Source organism: Palaemon carinicauda, chromosome 10, assembly GCF_036898095.1.
Source record: "Palaemon carinicauda isolate YSFRI2023 chromosome 10, ASM3689809v2, whole genome shotgun sequence".
NCBI classification, from domain to species: Eukaryota; Metazoa; Arthropoda; class Malacostraca; order Decapoda; family Palaemonidae; genus Palaemon; species Palaemon carinicauda.
The window spans coordinates 129301352-129322859 of NC_090734.1; the positions used below are offsets into that span (position 1 = coordinate 129301352).

At 37.4% G+C, this 21508-nt stretch overlaps 1 protein-coding gene across 2 annotated transcripts in view; it reads right to left on the minus strand.

The window, feature by feature from the left end:
* The window catches only part of LOC137648757 (nucleoporin p54-like), a 35257-nt gene that overhangs the window by 12145 nt on the left and 1604 nt on the right, over positions 1 to 21508 (minus strand). Inside the window, exons 2-6 of one of the 2 annotated variants that reach the window (XM_068381839.1) lie at positions 19332 to 19797; positions 12273 to 12304; positions 10349 to 10501; positions 8226 to 8376; positions 6054 to 6193 (exon numbers count right to left, since the gene is read on the minus strand). In XM_068381839.1, the coding sequence (XP_068237940.1) occupies positions 6054 to 6193; positions 8226 to 8376; positions 10349 to 10501; positions 12273 to 12304; positions 19332 to 19753 (898 nt within the window). In that variant the 5' untranslated portion in view covers positions 19754 to 19797. Of the gene's footprint in view, positions 1 to 6053; positions 6194 to 8225; positions 8377 to 10348; positions 10502 to 12266; positions 12305 to 19331; positions 19798 to 21508 lie in introns of both variants that reach the window. The other variant, XM_068381838.1, reaches the window with a different exon arrangement.

Sequence of the window (21508 nt, forward strand, 5' to 3'; positions counted from 1 at the left end):
CTTTGCTCACACATTTAGATAGCTTTTAAAATCTTAAACATGTTGATACAGAAAAATAAAGCCTAGTTTTGTCAATTTAGATTGATAAAACTTGGCTATAACTGTAGTTCAGATCTTCCAGTAAAATCAATGAGACTGGTGTACATCAGTGTTGTGGTAAGATAATACACAAGCTCATAATGCAGTACAGTACCTCAACTTTTAAATCAAATATTGAAAAAGCAAACCCTTCCAAGATTGCTTATAATGCAAAAAAGTACCTCACAACTTTTAAATCAAATATTGAAAAATCAAACCCTTCCAAGATTATCATAATAATATGTTTATCCAGATCACTGAATCTGCAGTACCGACTTTAAAATGTACAGCCATAAATATTTGTTCTCCGTAAATATACCGGACCGTAACTTACTAAATTCCAACTTCTTGAATAGTGCACGATTGACAGAGAAAATCTTTAAAAATCTTTAAAGACATGAGAAAGATTCTCTAAGATATCTATTTCAAATGTTTGAATTGATTTTCATTAAAAACAAAATTAATTTATCAAATATCAATGGGTTTTCTGAATGACCAATTTGAACAAATAATATGGCTACAGTATTGTGTTCTGAGATTTTATACATGAAGAGCACCACACTTTCAACAGTTGGTATAAAGGCTGAATTTATTTATATTTATACATCCAAGCACTGAGACCTGGAAGGCAATTAAGCACCATGGAGAAACAAGGGAATAACAAATAAGTTTCACTATGAAGTCAAAGTCAAAAGAGGCTGGAAAGAAAAATGGAAGAAAGTATGCACAACCAGACAGATAGAATGTCCTCATCTTACAAACTTAAGGGATTTTGACGAAGGAAAAATCTATTTCTGAGCTCGACCTGTGTCGCTCCGTGAAATGCTCCTCTAGCACCATTTCTAAGGCATAGTTATTGCTGAATATACCAGAGAAAAAAAGAGATGCATGGAATGCCAGGAATAAACCTAGCTCGCTAACTCTTTGAGTGTCGGTATAGAAAACTGGGACGTGATTGAATCACAACCATAGATCCCTCACCAATTAGACCTCTCCTTCATCAACATCCCCCTCTCTACCCCTACATCTCCCCACCCCCCATCCTGATTCCTCCTCAGCACTTGCGTTGGTCAGACGTGTTTTGTTTTGCTCTGTGTTGTTTTGTGTTTTTTGGAAGATGTCCAACGTTTTAGAGATCCCTGCTCCCAAGTTGAGTATTATATTTTTCTGTTTGGGATTTCTAGGCAAACTTAATGGGTTCTAAGGTAGCCAATTAGACTTTTTGGTGCGAGGTGGCAACCCTACCCAGAGCCTGGGTAGGGGGTGGGTAGTGGTACCAGCCACCTGTATATATATTCACGGAGTGGTGAAACTAGTCACTCTTTCTCTTTGGCTTCACGAGAGAGAGGTTGTTTCTTCTCTTCTCCTCAGGTTGCCATAGACATTGACGAACATTCTTGTTCATGCTCATTTTACGCTGTTTTATCTCTTTTTCGGTGTACAGTGATACCTCGGTAGTCGAACGACTCTATACTCGAACAATTCGGAGTTCGACCAAAATTTTCGAGAAATTTTTGCTGCGGTGCTCGACCAAAAATTCGGTACTCGACCAGCCGAACACGTGACGACCGCATGGGCTTTGTGATGATCGCGCCATCTCGGCCACTCTCGCTTGTTCGGGAAGCATCAGTTCTCTCGAGAGCGTCACTCAGACAACGCGCGATCAGCATTCGTTGTGATTTAGTGATTTTCAGTGCTTTTAATTGCTTTTTTAGCTTTCATAATGAGTCCCAAGAAAGTAATGAGTGTTAAGGGGAAGGAGAAGAGGAAAACAGTGCGAACAACGATCGAGTTGAAGAAGGAAATTATAGCGAAATATGAGAATGGTGTACGAGTGTCCGATTTAGCGGTAGAATACGGAATGGCGAAGTCGACCATTTCTACGTTTTTAAAGCATAAAGAAATGATTAAGAAGGCGAATGTTGCAACGGGAGTTACGGCGGTAACTAAGCAAAGGCCACAAGTGATTGAGGAGATGGAAAAGTTGCTTTTAATATTTATTAAAGAAAAACAGTTGGCCGGGGAAAGTGTTAGTGAAGCGTTCATTTGTGAAAAAGCGTTGCATATCTATGAAGAATTAGTGAAGAAAAGTCCGAGTACCAGTGAAAGTGATTCATTTACATTTAAAGCGAGCAGGGGTTGGTTTGAAAAGTTTCGTAATAGAACAGGTATTCATCGTGTTACTAGGCATGGGGAGGCAGCTAGTTCGGATCAAATTGCAGCCGATAAATACGTGGGGGAATTCGATCGGTACATAAATGAACAAAATTTGATCGCACAACAAGTCTTTAATTGTGATGAGACTGGGTTATTTTGGAAGAAAATGCCAGCCAATACGTACATTACCAAGGACGAGACGAAGATGCCAGGTCACAAGCCAATGAAAGATAGGCTAACATTGTTGCTGTGTGCAAATGCAAGTGGCGATTGCAAGATCAAACCCTTGTTAGTGTACCACTCGGACAACCCCCGGGTGTTCAAACGAAATAATATTTGTAAAAGTGCACTACCAGTTATGTGGCGCTCGAACACTAAATCTTGGGTCACAAGACAATTCTTTACTGAGTGGATAAACGAAGTGTTTGCCCCCCAGGTTAAGGCTTACCTCATTGAAAAGAGCTTGCCAATGAAATGTCTTCTGGTTATGGACAATGCTCCTGCACATCCTCCAGGTCTCGAGGATGACTTGAAAGAAGAATACAGCTTTATCAAAATCAAATTCTTGCCCCCCAATACTACTCCCATACTCCAGCCCATGGACCAACAGGTCATTTCAAACTTCAAAAAACTCTATACCAAGGCCCTTTTCAGAAAGTGTTTTGAAGTGACCAGTGACACGAAGTTGACCCTAAAGGAATTCTGGAAGGAACACTTCAGCATCCTCAACTCTGTTAACATGATTGACCAAGCTTGGCGAGGTGTGACCTATAGGACATTGAACTCTGCCTGGCGTAAGCTGTGGCCATCATGTGTCACAGAGAGGGAGTTTGAAGGTTTCCAACCAGAGGCGGGTCCAAGCACTGCTACCCCTGTAATTTCTGATGACACTGATGTCGTTGAGGAAATTGTTGTCATGGGCAGGAGTTTGGGGCTTGAGGTCGACAAGGATGATATTGATGAGCTTGTAGAAAGCCATTCTACCGAGTTGACTGTGGAGGAATTGTTGCACCTGCAACAACAACAGCAGCAGGATCTGATTGTGGAGCAGGAATCTTCAGAAGAGGATGAGGTAAGGGAGGATGTTCCAAGTTCTCTCATCAATGAAATTTGTTCCAAGTGGGCAGATGTGCAGGCTTTTGCTGAAAAATACCACCCAGAAATTGCAGTAGCAAACCGGGCAGTGCATATGTTTAATGATAGTGTCATGTATCATTTTCGAAGAATACTGCAGAGGAGGAAGAAACAATTAACAATAGACCAGTTTTTCACAAAAGAAAAGAAAGCTGCTACATCAAAGCCTGTTTCTCCTCCAAAGAAGAGACAAAGAAGAGAAGAAACCCCTGAAATAGATCTGCCCACCCTTTCATTGGAGAGAGAAACAACTCCTGAAGGAGAACTACCCCGCCACATCATGGAAGGGGACTCTCCTTCCAAGCAGTAACCTCCCCCTTCCATCCTCTCCACATCCATCCCTGTATGCCATCGAACCGCTGCTCAAAGGTATGTTCACTACAGTACAGAAAATGGTTTAAAATTGTTTTATTTTAGTACAGTAAATGGTTTAAAATTGTTTTATAGGATTTTCTGACCAATTTCATACACATTTAGATAATTATTGTTGTTTAGGTACACGTTTTATTAATATTTTGGGCCTGTTCGAGTGCTTGGGAACGGAATAGAATATATACCATTATTTCTTATGGGGAAAAAAAATTCGGTACTCGAACAAATCGGAGGTCGAACACGGATCTCGAACGGATTATGGTCGAGTACCGAGGTATCACTGTAATTTAACTCTCATACGAACGATTTCCAGCTGCAAAAGTCAACAAATAGTCACGTTTCTTAATGCAAATATCGTCTTGCTTACTGCATTAAATTACATAATATTGTTCAATTACAGTACTGTATTTCATTATGAACTTTGGATACAATATCTGAGATTTATTTCAGTTGGATTTGTGTTGCATCTCTGAATGTTTGTAAGCTGAGGACCTTCTGTTATAGAGGACAGCTAATAAGCAAGCGCCAATTGGGACCAAAAGGACGCTGGAGATACCTTCAAGTACTGCCTAAAGTAAGCAAAATGGTGCATTCCAATGGCACTGCCTCCATAGTATTTCCGAACAAATATTCGGTACTCGACCAATATGAGTAAAAGCCTCCAAGCCAAATGGTATCAGTTTCGCGTTGGCAGTTGTTTTGGATGAACGTAAACATGTGTTCTAGGTACGCTCTGCCTCATTTTACGTATTAAACGGTGCTACATCTCTGTTTTGCATCCTTTTTATATATTTAGATTCATTATTATTATTACTTGCTAAGCTACAACCCTAGTTGGAAAAGCAGGATGCTATAAGCCCAAGGGCTCCAACAGGAAAAATAGCCCCAGTGAGGAAAGGATGTAAGGAAAATAAAATATCTTAAGAAGAGTAACATTAAAATAAATATTTCCTATACAGGGTATAACTATTGAAACTTTAACAAAAGAGGAAGAGTAATAAGATAGAATAGCATGCCTGAGTGCACTCTCAAGCACTTAAACATGGGTCCCAAGAAGAAAAGTGAAAGTTGTCAAGTAAAAAGGAAAACAATCCGAACACCTATCGAATTGGAAAAGTAAATAATTTCCAAGCACAAAAACGGAATGCAATTTTCGGATCTTTCTCTCGAATACTCTATGGCTTAATCAACGATATCAACTATTTCACAGAATAAAGAAATAATAAAGGAAGCTAATGTTGCTAAAGGAGTGACCACTTTAATGAAACAAAGGCCTCAGATACTTGAGGAAATGGAGAAATTACTTATTTTTATAAATGAAAAACAGTTACAAGGTGATAGCATTAGTGAGGCATTTATTTGTGAAAATGAGCTAGAAATCTATGCTATGTGAGGAGAAATTCAAGCTTTTGTTGAAAAACCTCATCTTCATACTGTAAATACCCATTAGGGCTGCACACCTTTTCAAAGATAATGTTGTCTCATTACCGTAAGATTCTGCTAAAAAAGGCAAAAGCAACAAACATTGGATATGTTTTTAATTAAAGAAAAACCGGCCCCAAACCAACAGAAAAGGGAAAAAACCCCAAACCCAAATTACCAGATGTTTTTATTATAATTATTAATTGCTAAGCTACAACCCTAGTTGGAAGGGAATGCCACCCTTCGCCAATAACTCCTCCCTTCCTCCCCACACCGCCATCCACTTATACCGTCATATCGCAACCAAAAAGGTAAGTTTTCCCAAGTTAAAATGACTTCAATGTTTTCATTTTTATTGAGAGCTTTGTGTTAATGCATTGACTGTTTGTGTAAAAACTACATAATTGCATCACTTTATGATATGTCATGCTAATAGCAAATCAACTGGGACTTGGAATGCAATATTCAGTTCTACATTATTTGTAATTGGTTATAATGAATCAGTATTCGAACAAACCGGTATTTGACCATCTTTTTGGAAAGAATTATGGTCGAATACCGAGGTATTACTGTAATACTGTAATAATAACAATAACTAGAATCCAACTCTAGATCATCTCCAAAATTTAATGGAGTCGTCCACATCCTACAGTCTATATTCGGTGAAAATTTCATCAAAATCTGCCAGGTAGTTGTGGCGTAACCCTGTCTACAGACACAAAAATAAATAAACAGACTCGATCGCAATACCTCCTTGGCGGAGGTAATAACAATAATAATATTAATAACAATAATAATATTAATAACAATACACAGATTAAGTACTAAACACAACTGAGGCATTTACCTTGTCCTTAAAAGTTTGCCTTAAACCACCTAAGTACACCTACCATTTCCAGCTTGCTGTTGAACATACATCCTGAGGTTTGTCTTCTCGGGCAACTCACTGGCGTATATGTCGTCAATGACTACTTCCGCTCCATTGAAGACCGTTGATGAAAGGGTCGAGATAATCTGACTTTTGTGAGGCCTGAAAGTATGGAATGCTGTGATAAGTAAAATTATCAATATGCAGATGGTATAAATAGAAGTAAAATGTTTATTGACATAAAATCAATATTAATTGTCTTCCAATCTGCCTGCTAGTGAGATATAGGATATAATAATCATAGAAAATTAAAAACAGATATAAACAAGGCTCTACAAATAGTTTTTTATAGGCTTAAAATACTAAAACCCTTTTCCCTATCCAAACCACCTCACAAGTATTAGCTACTTAGCCAGTGTCACAGCATCACTGACAGTGGTCCCCTTCTAACTCAATTGTACCTTAGTTATTTACCACTGAGCGAAGAAATAGAAATCCTATGCAATTAATCAGTAAAAATATGGAAGAAACCTTCTTCTGAAGTAGTGATTTGCATTGGCATTGAAAAATTGTATAGTTGCTATGTCTTTCTTATTCCTCTCAAGACATACTAGACTGGACAGCATTCTGAAGTAGTCAATAACAGTTTCTACAGGTAAAATCTATGCCGAATTCAACGTAAAATGGTTTAATGCATCTAGATATCAAGTAAATCAATATACAAGTTACAGCTCTGAGAGATACCTGGACACAGCTTGTCTCCCTTTCAAAACTAATCTGTAGCGATACAAACATAAACAAAATCGCCCCCAGGCCACACCTGTCCCTGTAAGAGGACATAGTGTGTCTTGTGGAAGCTATGACACTTTATTATTGACTGGTCAAGTGGGCAAACTCAGCAGCTACAACCAACAATGCCATACTACCCGATCAAGATGTACGAGTGAGCTATGGAATGGAAAAAAAAAGACATAGCACAACAGGGATTTTTATCACTTCTGATATGACATGCGCAAAAGCTGCATAATCAGGATTTATTATAACATTTTTATGATGCAACACACTTCTAAAGATGTCATATAGGATCTACAACCCATCACATAATGTGTTATTACCTTCACCAACAAAGTTGGAAGCTTCTTGATTTTGCCCGTTTGTCTGTTTGTCTGTTTGTGAATAACCGATTCAATTTTGAAAGTCCTAGGTCAAAAGTCACTATCGACCGAATTAACTCTAACCTTAATCCCAAGTTCACACATGGTTGTTATACACTTTAAATACGCCCATTGTCTAAATCAATTCTGGGAAAGACAAGCTGGTTTCGAGAAATAAGCTGCCAGGCAAGAGGTCTGCACTCTGAGTGCTTTTCTAGTTTTCATCTTATATTACACACAATAGGAAGGCAGAATGATATCCTTTTATGCATGAAATTATTACATAAATAATATATACACTATAGAAGTTTTAGAGTAGAGAGTCCTATAAGACGAGAATTGAAAACTTATCTGCTAGGGACTAGTATCATTGGTAAAGACAGCTCTAGATACAAAAAATATCCAACCTATAGTAGAATATCTAAGTTTTTTAGAATTTATGAGTAGCAAGCAGCTAAGTAAACATCATCATCGTCTCCTCCTACGCCTATTGACGCAAAGGGCCTCAAGTAAACATAGGTGATTAAAAATCTTGGACCATCTGCTAATTTCCTTAGTTCTAATCAAACAAATAATAACTGTCGCTTTACCCAATACTTCAAACAATAAAAATAAAAATCTAAAGCTTCCTAATCTGGCAACTGAATTGGTATGGTAGAACTTCAGAAGTTCAAACTTGCAGTGAATATTTTTATGTTGAACAGGTTAACTTCAGTCTCTCTTCATAGTTTATACGTAACAGATCTATTCTAATGTTATTGATTTCAAAATATTTCATATTCATTACTTTTCATAGTGTTTATTAATTTCTTCCTTATATCCTTTCCTCACTGGGCTATTTTCCCTATTTGATACATTGGGCTTGTACCATCTTCCTCTTCCAACTAGGGTTGTAGCTCAGCAAATAATAAAGAAAATTATAAAAATAATAATTAAATTATATACAGTACTCTCTTATAGAAAAGCTAAACTCACAGGTCTGTTTAGACTATTCACTGATAATCATAAAATAATACACAAGACGACCAATGTATACTTACTCTACGTCGGAGATTGATTTTCCGATGACAACGTGCAAAATTCCATCTTCATTTTTGAAATGTGGAATCTTGGCGTAGCATACGGTCTTGAATCGACAATAGGGGTTTTCTGGAGTGAATTCGATGGGAGGCATATTCTGGGCATAATAACCTGAGATAAAAAGAAAAACCTTTAGTACTTACACATTTATTTCTCAGATTTAACCCTTTTACCCCCAAAGGACGTACTGGTACGTTTCACAAAAGCCATCCCTTTACCCCCATGGACGTACCGGTACGTCCTTGCAAAAAAATGCTATAAAATTTTTTTTTTTTATATTTTTGATAATTTTTTTAAGAAAAATCAGGTATTTTCCAAGAGAATAAGACCAACCTGACCTCTCTATGACAAAAATTAAGCCAGTTAGAGCATTTAAAAAAAAATATACTGCAAAATGTGCTGGGAAAAAAATAACCCCTGGGGGTTAAGGGTTGGAAATTTCCAAATAGCCTGGGGGTAAAAGGGTTAATATCTAATACATTCAATTCTAAATCTCACCCTTGGTAATTAATGGTATGTGCAAGATAAAAAAGAAGAGACTAAACATGAAGAGAGGAGAATAATAGAATGACCGAGACGTTTTATAAATTCACCAGGCAAAGAGTACAATATGGTGGATGACGACATGGCTGAGAGGCGAGGGGCCAAAGAATCCTTTAGTGGAGGGAGGGTTTTTAATGAATAATTTGCAAAATGCAGCTGTACCCATGTTTATAAATAGGAATTTGGACCATGTATGTGCTGCTTCCTCTGATGCCTTAGATGACCGCGGAGGTAGCAGCAGTAGGGGATTCACCATTATGAAGCTTCATCTGTGGTGGATAACAGGGGAAGGTGGGCTGTGGCACCCTAGCAGTACCAGCTGAACTCAGTTGAGTCCCTTGTTAGGCTGGGAGGAACGTAGAGAGTAGAGGTCCCCTTTTTTGTTTTTGTTTCATTTGTTGATGTAGGCTACCCCCCAAAATTGGGGGAAGTGCCTTGGTATATGTATGTATGTATGATGTGCAACTTTCAGATGCAGTATGATGTAAAAGTTGAGAGTAAGGAAGTGGGAACCAAAGTGAAGTCAAAAGTTAGGATGCAAGTGAAACTATGAACCATGTGGACGCTGCTAAAATCTTTAAGCAATGCCTACAGTGCTCTGACAGTACTACTCCCTTCCTATGGGTTCTATATGTGGTTGGCATTGCCAAAGAAAGAGAATAAACCTAACGGGATTTATATTTTACCAAACGACTTCCTTTTTCCTGAAGATTTAAAACTCTCTACAGTTTTCTTCTGTAATATTATTTTCTACAGCATTTTACATACCTACAACGTTACAAAATGAGCTTATGAATTCTCCATCTTAGTTTTCAACATGTTATTAATGGAGACTTGGGGAATACTGTTTCTATAGAGATGATCATGAAAAGCACATGAATTGTCTGAGACTAGACTATCTATCTATCTATCTAGATAGAAGGATCCTTCCTTTCTGTCAAGCATGATCACCAAATTTTCATAACAATGGTAACTAAAACAACAACAAAAATTAGTCAACAACTTGGACTCAGATCTTGCAGAAAGTTCACGTACAATTTTGCTTGCAATGCAGTATTAGCTAAAATCATGAGAGTATAAGGGACACAAAGAACTGCACTAGCTGGAAGATTTCACCCAGGAATAATCATCGAATTATTAAAATAAGAAGTAGAGCACAGGGTTCACATGCGTTTCCTGGAGTTTAGATACAAATTTAGAGGATAATTTGATGACAATTTAGGCTAAAAGTACAGTAAATAGCCTTTAATGCTGTTGAAACCAACTCGCCCAATACTGTACTTGTAATAACATTTTATTAATGCTAACAAGGAATTTAATAATACTCGGTTGAGTCCCTTGTTAGGCTGGAGGAACGTACTGTAGAGAGTAGAGGTCCCCTTTTTGTTTTGTTTCATTTGTTGATGTCGGCTAACCCCCAAAATTGGGGGAAGTGCCTTGGTATATGTATGTATGTATGTTGTCCATTTAACTAAGACTGGAAGAATTCACTAACATAAAAAGAAGGTTGCAACATTAACATAAAACATTTTGCACTTACCCTTGCCGGCTCCCCAAAACGCTTGGAGCTGGTTCCATTTCCGAAGCACCTCGTCGTTTTCGTTGTTGAAATACGAGGGAGCGCAGATAGCTAAATGCAATGCCAAAGATGGGTCAGGCTGCCCTGTGTTGAACTGAAGTTGCTGGTTTGCATCTGAAGAATAAATGAAAATAGAATAAAAATAAAGACAGATCATTGTAACTAAAAGGGGGACTTGAAACGTTAACCCTTTTACCCCCAAAGGACGTACAGGTACGTTTCACAAAACACATCCCTTTACCCCCATGGACGTACCGGTACGTCCTTGAAAAACTGCTATTTACAATTTTTTTTTTTTTTTTTTTTTTTTTTTGAGAAATTTCAGGCATTTTCCAAGAGAATGAGACCAACCTGACCTCTCTCTGACGAAAATTAAGGCTGTTAAAGCAATTTGAAAAATATATACTGCAAAATGTGCTTGAATAAAAAATAACCAGAGGGGATTAAGGGATGGAAAGTTCCAAATAGCCTGGGGGTAAAAGGGTTAACATAAAATCACAATAAACTACCTGACACTATCTTTCAGGACTAAATATGCCACTGAAGTACAACTAGTCTAGTGCACAGTACTGAAAATTATAAAATCATGGTCAGTTATTTATAATTACTTGCACTACCTGGATACACCATACAGTAAGAGAGTAGTCTAATATTTCACCAAACTCCTAAACTAGAACTATTCATGCCATAAGGACTTAACTATATAATAAAACAAATAATTTGATACTGAAGGCATGACATAGAGGTTGACAAGTTGATCCCAATATAAAGCTCAAGCAAAAATGGAATAGATAACTTGATTTTAGTAAAGTATGATGTATAGCTCCTTGGGAATCATATATACAATAATGTACAATGCTAGAAAATGGGACCATAGTGGTTTTATAACAGCTTTAGTTTTAAAGAGAGAGCGACAGCAAGATACACTTCTTTTTCATAATGGATATACAAAGAGTAAAAGCATACTACTATGGAAGGCTTATGACTGGTGATGCCTTAACCTGATTGCAAATTTGTAGTTTGGGAGGAATAGCCTAATATGACAAAGGTCCCGAGCAAGACATTTTGCTTGGTAGTGCTGTAGTTTTGGGTGTGTTTTACCTCCCTATTTTCTTACACATACTTCAGTGACAATAGATAAGTTACTCTTGTAAATTTTATAGGATTTACTTAGTTTATATTTCCATAGAGTAGCTAAAGTTAGGTCATGACTTTGGAGTCTCATAGCAAGGCTGAAATATTTGATGATGTACATACATTTTACTGAAAGCCAAATCCGACTTAGATTTATTACAGCCACTTGATGGTCCATTTAGAATTAAAACCCTGATACCTTATTATTATTATTATTATTTGCTAAGCTACAACCCTAGTTGGAACAGCAGGATGCTATAAGCCTAGGGGCCCCAACAGGGAAAATAGCACAGTGAGGAAAGTAAACAGGGAAAAATTAAACATTTTCAGAGGAGTAACAACATTAAAATAAATATCCCTTATATAAACTATAAAAACTTTAACAAAACAAGAGGAAGAGAAATAAGATAAAATAGAGTGCCCGAGTGTACCCTCGAGCAAGAGAACTCTAACCAACTGATAGAAACAATCGCAAATGAACTACATACTCAAACTATTTTGCAATAGCTTGTTGTACTTTTAAAAATATCCAGTACCAGGCAATGAATGATATTAAAAATAAATTTAAAAAAATGTAATGTAACAATAATGCTACTTTAAACACACTTCATACTCATATGCAGTATATGAAATCCTGATTCTAATTCGAAATAAATACTGATAGGCCATCTTTTATCAGATCTGAAGTTAATGGATAGCAACTATTTCACTAAAATGGTAAAAAAAAAAAACACTTGGAAGCTACCTGCACCTTGAGTTCCAAATCCTGTGCTGGGTTTAGGTCTGCAATAAAAATAAATGTATAAGTTAATGCTGTTGTTACATAAATTACAACCTAAAAAAATTTAAAATATCAAAATTTCATAAACAGTTTTGTATTTTTCCTAACTATACAAACCAGAATCCTTTAATTGGTTGTTTAACGTAAGCACAGATGGAACTTGACAGTCAAAACTTATAACAAGGTGTCGGAAGTAGCCGGCAATTACTGACTGGTGGTGGAAAAGCTTCGGCCCCATACTGGTATACTGAACATTCACTTTGATTGTATCTGGGACTTTCAGGGGAGGTGATGGTAGGAAGTTAAGGGTCTCAGGAAAAATACAAATTGCTATCAAAATATGTGATTTTACCCTACACAACTATGAACAATCAGCCTTTAAAAGGACACACATCCTTAGGTGGGAATAAGTTCCTTTTACTGTACCAAACTGGTGGCTAAAATCCGGGGATTGCTCGATCAATCTTAAATGACTAATCATCTAATAGAGGAGAAGGAAGAGAGGTGGCTCCATTTCCTTCTAACCGGCACTGTGTATAAAGTCTGCTAACTACACGCCTAGTCCGAGCGCACTTAAGAGGTACGAACAGACACTCATACAGGAGTATTTTTCCCCCTTTCAGTGAGCGTTATGATCTAGGATGAATCGGCGCAGTTCTACCCTAGGGCTCTTTATCAACTATCCTGTCTCCGTCTGGGAAGGGAATAGATCTGAAACTTTGGCGATTCCTTCCAAGGGAGAGGCTCACCTGTTTTGTTAAGGGTAACAGGCGAATCTCTGAGCCTCAGGATTTTTTTAATAGTTAAAGAAAGAAAATTTGAAAAGCCAAGTTTGAAAAGAAGCCAATAGCATATCTGTGTTATTTGGCAGTAGGAAAAAAAGGGACTGTTCAGTGTACCAGCTACTGTCGGCACCTTGTTATAAGTTTTAATCGCTAAGTTCCAGCTGCACTTGAATCAATTTCCTAATTAAAGGATGAACGTTCGTATTCAAGTAGGAACAAATCAAAACTTTAGACTCAAATATAATTCATAATCGTTTATATTTCATGCAATTATTTTACTTATGCCATAATATTGCACCTGTAAAGGCACAAGAAAGAACAGAACTCCATAAGATATACACATCAAAAGGGTTTTTTTCATATTCATGTCAATGTCATTAATAATAAGCACTTTCAACAAATGCAAATTTGAGGAAACTGGGAATAGATAATGCCCCATTAAAATATGAGGCTTATATCAATCTAATATAAAACTATACAATATTCTGAATGCCTCCATGCAAGGGACAAACGTTTTGTTATATATGATCAAAGTTTATAGACTTGTCAGACCATCGCATACGACAGGATATCTTGATATCTTGAAAATATGTACCTCTGACTGTCATACTTATATGGTACTCAAACCAGAGTTGACTGCAGACAAATAACTAAGATGAGTGAGAAGAAAGGTTATCTGTACCATTCAGAAAATTTGATGGTACCTGAAGAGGTCTAATAATCACTAGCAAGGATCATTATATATAAATTGTGAAGCATTTCAATTTTAGAGTTACTGGCAGAGAAAGAAAAGCCAAAGCATCTTAGGAAGAAATCAGAAAAGATTCCACATCAAATTTGACAATCGTCAACTATGGATATAAACTTGTTAGGATAACGTCATCAAGAAATGGCATTTGTAGAAAATTGCATTCGGGAGTCTGACATTGATGATGTTGAAGAAGTTTTGGCATACTATACAAGATCCAAGAATGGAAAAATGAAGAGCTGAACCAAATGCAACATAGGCACAAATCTATATTAAAAGAATTAAAGAGTGAATGGCTTAAGCGTGTGAAGTCATACATAAACAGAACGTGAAGCACTAGCACAAAATTTTCATTACGACTGACAGTGTTGCAATGACTGAAGAAAAGAAGGACAATCGAAAGAGAACAAGCTTTTAGGCCAGGCTTACAGGAAGTTTTGAGTGCCTACAAAATAACTAAACGATAGAAATATGTTTGAGGATAAACAATAGTGTACATGCAATTTTACGGGTAAAGACGCCTAAATGTATTTTATTCTAAATAAATTTTGGGCAGACCCTGAAAACCCAATAAGAGAATATTCATCTCTTAGTGGTTATTATTAAGGCCTTAAGTATGGTACTGTATGCCCAACCTTGAAGTAATTTAGACACTAAAGAAGCTTGGGTACCTTATTTTTCTGATTAATTGTTGCCTATTAACCCTTTTACCACCAAAGGACGTACTGGTACGTTTCAAAAAAGCTATTCCTTTACCCCCATGGACGTACCGGTACGTCCTTGCAAAAAAATGCTTTAAATTTTTTTTTTTTCATATTTTTGATAATTTTTTGAGAAAATTCAGGCATTTTCCAAGAGAATGAGACCAACCTGACCTCTCTATGATAAAAGCAATTTAAAAAAAATATACTGTACTGCAAAATGTGCTGGGAAAAAAATAACCCCCAGGGGGTTAAGGGTTGGAAATTTCCAAAGAGCCTGGAGGTAAAAGGGTTAAATTTAATATCATCTACAGAACGTCTTCAATTTACAAACCTAATAGGTTCCAAGAAACTTTTTGTTAGTCAATTTGTTTGTAAATCAAATTTTTTTACATTTTGGCCTAAGGTAAGCCTAAATTGAATCCCATGCCTATAATTTCCTGCTACAAAAGTCAAGAAATAGTCAGGTTACATATGAAATAGATATCAGGTTATTATAAATGTCGTTTTGCTTACTGTATTAAATGGTATATTTTTTATTACAGTGTGTCTTTATCTTGGTAAGAGACCCTTCTTCAAACACTTGGAGTTGAATACTATGGCTGCATCGGCAGAATTCAGTTTCTTGTCCAATTTCTCGATTCTACAGACAATTCTCTTTTCAGGGTTGCTACATTCAGCAAGCAAGGTGGCGAAGTTCATTAGGTGTGTGAAGGATACAATTCAGGTTAAGGCTGGATGTAATTAATACAATTACTGTACAAGTAATACTCGAAAATTACCGACTTTACCTGTTGTAATTTTCGAGTTTTACTTGTACTTGTATTAATTACATCCAGCGTTAACCTGAATTGTATCCTTCACCCACCTAATGAACTTCGCCACCTTGCTAGCTGAACGTAGCAACCCTGAAAAGAGAATTGTCCGTAGAATCGAGAAATTGGACAAGAAACTGAATTCTGCCGATGCAGCCATAGTATTCAACTCCAAGTGTTTCTTCATCTTATCTTTATTTTCAGTTGGATTTGTTTTTGTGTCTACAAACGCTTATAAGTTGGGTACCTACTGGACTGATAAATTGATAGCCAATATTGTGAGCTAGTTCCAATAACAAAGTCATATATGAAAACCTCATAACCACTCATAAACATTGAGTAAATAAATAAGGTCACAACAAGTTCTAAAAGTAGTTTGTATTTTCCATAACTATAGTTACAAAACCTGAGCCCTTTAAATTAAAAATATCCTTTCAGCAAAGCTGGAAGGGGCATTGGACTGTTAACAAGGTAGTTGGTTAATGAGGAAGGGCCAATGGACTGTTAACAAGGTAGTTGGTTAATGAGGAAGGGCCACTAGACTGTTAACAAGGTAGTTGGTTAATGAGGAAGGGCCAATGGACTGTTAACAAGGTAGTTGGTTAATGAGGAAGGGCCAATGGACTGTTAACAAGGTAGTTGGTTAATGAGGAAGGGCCACTGGACTGTCAACAATGTAGTTGGTTAATGAGGAAGGGCCACTGGACTGTCAACAATGTAGTTGGTTAATGAGGAAGGGCCACTGGACTGTCAACAATGTAGTTGGTTAATGAGGAAGGGCCACTGGACTGTAAACAAGGTAATTAGTTAATGAGGAAGGGCCATTAGATTGTTAATGTGCTAGGTGTTTAATAAGGAAGGGCCACTGGACTATCAACAAGTTGGTTAATGATAAGTGACAAGAGAGGGAGAGTCCTGTCCACCTGCTCATCAAAGAATAGCTATTTCTGTCCTAAAGTCTAGGCTAGAAGGTAAACAGCAGTAGGTGTTACCCCAAACTCATGACCTCTAACCAACACCACAGGTACTGGTCAGTGTGTGAGTGCCATCCGCTACCATCTATAATGGCTCGCATAGAGCCTTCCTTATGGTGCTCAAGATCTAAGTGTCTAAGGACCATTCCCCTGCAAATAATGAAACTGCGATGACGCCAGGCTAATGATCAGTAGCCAACTCGGAGGGTACAACCTGATGTATGAAATCCCCATCAGTACTAGGTGGAAGAGTGAACGATTTCCCTTTTAGCCCAATGTACTGCACTTGAGTTCTGTCTGGGTAAGGCCATTCACCTGCAAACAATGAAACGGTATTGGCTGTAAAACCCGACTTACGATCGCTAACCAACCGCAAAAAAATAACAGTTGGCAGGTGGTATTCGTACGGCGCAGAGAGCATAGCACAGCAATGAAAAATCCCTCAATTTGAAATCGGAGCAAGACAGGTGATCGTATATACTCCCACCCTGCCAGAACCTATGATACAGAAGGTCCTCTCATTCTGAGATACAAACACAAATCCAATTGAAAATAAAGGCAAAATAAATAAATACTGTAATAAATCAATATTATACCATTTGATACAGTAAGCAAAACAACAACTGCAATAACCTGATATCTATTTCATATGAAACTGGACTATTGGTTGACTTTTGTGGCTGGAAATCATAGAATTCATGGAATTCATGGAATTCAGGTTAAGCCTATCCTAGGCCAAAACTTAATGAAATTTGACTTACAAAAAGCTTCTTGGAATCAATCAAGTTTCTAAGTTGAGGATCTTCTGTACAGATGTTCAATTCAATTAAGATTGCTCATCTGCTTCCTATGCAACAGTGGCTTACGCTCGCTTGACTAACCCGAAGTACCAGCTAGCAGGCGAGTACTGTACTATCATTCCCTCATTAAGGAGAAGAGGGATCACATTAGTTCCTTGGTGAAAGGCATTCCCATGTAACTATCACTAAAGCGGTTCTTGCACAACCAGTCACTACAGAAACAATCTTCTACATGCTCCTCGTACATCATGCGATCGTATCTCTTGCGTTTGTTCCTCATTGACATTCGAGTTAAAGAACTTCTGTCATCTGCTTCATTTCAAGCTTTTCCAGTCTTCTTTGTTGTCGTATTCTCAAGGAAGAAACATTCTTTACATAGTGTGTCATGGTCTGGGCAACCAATAATGACTGTACTCTTAATAAGGAAGCTGCAAGACCTCCCTCAGCCACAACGCAAACCACTACACTGGGGGCTTTGTCACACGGGTAGGACGGGAAACATTCGACACAGCAACAGGGAAATCTGTTAGCACCATACGAGATTGCCAAAGGAAAAACTTTTACTATCGGCAGTGCAGGTAGAGTTAAATTCAATCAAAACAGGTAACTCCCTCCTGAGGTACAGAAATTACCAAGAACAGAGACGAGCTATGCATTGAGTTCATCACCTTCCTGGTTGGAAAGCTGGAACAACACTCTCTAAAGGCTGCTTACAGTAACCCCTTATGAAAGGTAAACACACAGGGTTTAAAAGGTTTGTATCCTAATGGGAACAAAATTCATTTGACCACATGCTTCTTTCAGGGAGGTTTTAAGCAACAACAATTGCAAAATAAAAAACCCACATGAATGTAAACATGAAGATCCAACATGAGAGAATGCAAACATACATCTGTATCCATTATAGCCAAAGAAAAAGGAACTATTCTATGAAAGACAGGCAAGCAAGGTTTCCTCCTCGCACAATATATCCTTAACCAACTGTTAACCCTTTTACCCTCAAAGGACGTACTGGTACGTTTCACAAAACCCATCCCTTTACCCCCATGGATGTACCGGTACGTCCTTGCAAAAAACTGCTATTTATATTTTTTTTTTTGCATGTTTTTGATAATTTTTTGAGAAACTTCAGGCATTTTCCAAGAGAATGAGACCAACCTGCCCTCTCTATGATGAAAATTAAGGCTGTTAGAGCAAGTTAAAAAAAATATACTGCAAAATGTGCTTGAAAAAAAAATAACCCCTGGGGGTTAAGGGTTGGAAAGTTCTAAATAGCCTGGTGGTAAAAGGGTTAATGATTCAATGCCTGTTTCAGTGTAACTGAAATCATGTCTCTATTTTGAAGTATGAAAGGTTTGTTTAAGCGCAGGAACAAACAATAATAGTAATACTAACACAAAAAAGCAAGCAAAATAATCAAAACTGATAAATACAATGCGATAGGAGCGCTTAACACTAAAGCAGAGTGAAAATACCTGAAGAAACCATCTCAGGAACTAAATATTAATCATTAACAATTATTAAAGAATGAAGTCATGAAATGAATATGACCAATTCAAAAATAACAAGAGGATACGCTTATGCAACGGAAACCTAGCGGACATGAAGGTTGCAAAATATTACAGGACAGAAATTGGAATTTGTTTGACTTAACAAGAACAGTAAAAACCATAACGCACAAAATCATAACCAGTACAGTACTCTGTATCCACACACAATTAATCAAAAACCACAGGCAAGAGAGATTAAAAAAATGGTGCACATTAAACAACATAAAGTACACTTACAAACATTCATGTTCATCCTGAAATAAATCATAAAAGGGATTTTGACGAAGGAAAAATCTATTTCTGGGAAGAGACCTGTGACGGCCAGTGAAAAGAAGTCCTTCTTACACTTTTCTAATATAAATCTTCCAAATATACAAGAGAAAGATAAAAGCATAGAATGCAGAGGTTACTACCCTTGCGCGATCACCTTGTGGGTGTCGTGTATACAACAGGGGCGTGTGAAAACCACTACTGTATTCACAGGCTGTCTTCCATTTAGATAATCCCTTCATCAAAGGGGAGGGCCGTAACAGGCCCTAGAGAACACAGTTGGACTACCCCACCGACACCTACTAAAATGACAACAATAAAAAACAAGATTACTATCAAACATGCATAGAATATTATAAAACACTGAAGAACATTATTAATCTCACCCAAAAGTTGAAGACCCAAGAAGAAAGTTAGATCCACCACTTGCCGGTGGATTTCCAAAGCCAAACCCAAATGCTGGTTTGTTTGCCTGACTTGTCGTTGTTCCAAAATTAAAGCTTTGACCGGCACTACTTGTCCCTGCACCGAACGTAGAACCAAAAGGCGAGGCAGCTGTCGTCGTTCCCGATGTCCCACCACCAAAGGGAAATCCTGTTGAGCTTATAGCCGTTCCAGTTGCACCAGTTCCTCCAAAGTTAAATCCCGTTGTACCAGTTGATGTTCCAGGCGCGGTGGACGCCCCAAAACCGAATCCAGTGGAGCCTGTTGTGCCAACTGCACCAGTACCCCCGAAGCTAAATCCTCCAGTTGGTGCAGCAGTTCCGCCCGCACTTGGCGTACTGAAGGTAAATCCAGTCGACGTCATGGTTAACTAACAGATGTGCTGTACTGTATTTCTTAACAACCTTCCTGAAAAGCAGATGCAATATTACAAACTTAATAAAATATGCAGTACTATACTTTATACAATACTGTAGTACATTATATAAACTCTGGTTTTATTCTTAACCCTTTTACCCCCGGGTTTTTGGAAATTTCCAACCCTTAACTCCCAAGGGGTTATTTTTTTCCCAGCACATTTTGCAGTATATTTTTTTAAATTGCTCTAACAGCCTTAATTTTTGTCATAGAGAGGTCAGGTTGGTCTCATTCTCTTGGAAAATGCCTGAATTTTCTCAAAAAATTATCAAAAAATATGAAAAACAAATTTTTATAGCATTTTTTTGCAAGGACGTACCGGTACGTCCATGGGGGTAAAGGGATGGCTTTTGTGAAACGTACCAGTACGTCCTTTGGGGGTAAAAGGGTTAATATTGAAACCCATATGTAAAATAAAACTTGTCGGTTGATGATGTCAAGACAACTGCAATTTGTTATTAAAAAGAGAACCGGAAACATCATAACCTAACCTAATATAGTTTCAGGTCGTAACATACCAATATAACGCTCCTTGTTTATCCAAGCAAGTAACCCCTTTAATACAGCACTAGTATACTGTACTTTAAAACTCGCATTCCTAAACCTAACCTAACCTAGCAATCTATTTACTTTCTTATCAGAGAGCTTTGACTCCCAAAATCCTGACCCAGAACGTTGTAACATTACTCATCGCTCAAGGTTATAGGGTGTAGTTTGTAGAACAGTGGACATACAACCCTACAGTAATACCTCGGTATACAACCACAATTCGTTCCAGAAAATGGTCAAATACTGAATTGTTATTTCCCATTACAAATGATGTAAAAGTGAACAATACATTATAAGCCACAGTTGATTCACAAGTAGTATGACATATTGTATATGTATGTAGTTTTTATGCAAACAGTAAGTACAATAACACACATAGAATTATGAATAAAAACATTAGAAGTCATTTGAAGATAAAAAAACTTCCCTTTCTGGCTGCGATATGATGGCATATGTAGATGGCGCAGTTAGGAGGGAGGGAGGAGTTAATAGCAGGAGAGGGAATCCCCTTCTATAAAAACATCAGGTTTTTTCTTTATTCAAAAACTGTTTGTTGCTTCTGTCTTTTCTGCATTAAGGTTTACAGCTCTAATGCTAAGTCGATGCTATTGAGTATTTGAGAGCAAGACCCAAGACACTCATTTCGTTTTCGTGTTTATAAATGATTTCCTTTTTCACTTCAATTGCTGTTCGCAGTTTACCTTTTTACTTGACCACTTTCACTCGTATTCTTCTTTGGACCCATGTTTACAAGCTAATGAATCAAAATAAATAATAAAGGATGCAAAACGAAGATATAGCTCACTATAGAAAGAAAAATAATGCACAGCGTATGTTTACGTTCATATGAACAAACGTTATTGCGTAACTGAAGGCGTTTAGCTTGGAATATTACTCGCACCTGTCAAATACCGAAAATTTGTTCGAGAACATGGGCATTTTTCACTCAAACTTTTTGGTTGAGTAAAGATTTGTTTGATTTTCGAGACATTCAAATATCCGGTTGTTACTGTACTGTAGTAGTTTTTAATTTTGGGGTCACAGGGAGTAGAAGGGCATGCAGAAATAGGTAAGGTTAGGAGGGGCTATCTAAGATTAGATTATATCTCTGATTTAGCAAAATGTAATTGAACTTGGCATTTTCTATGTCCGA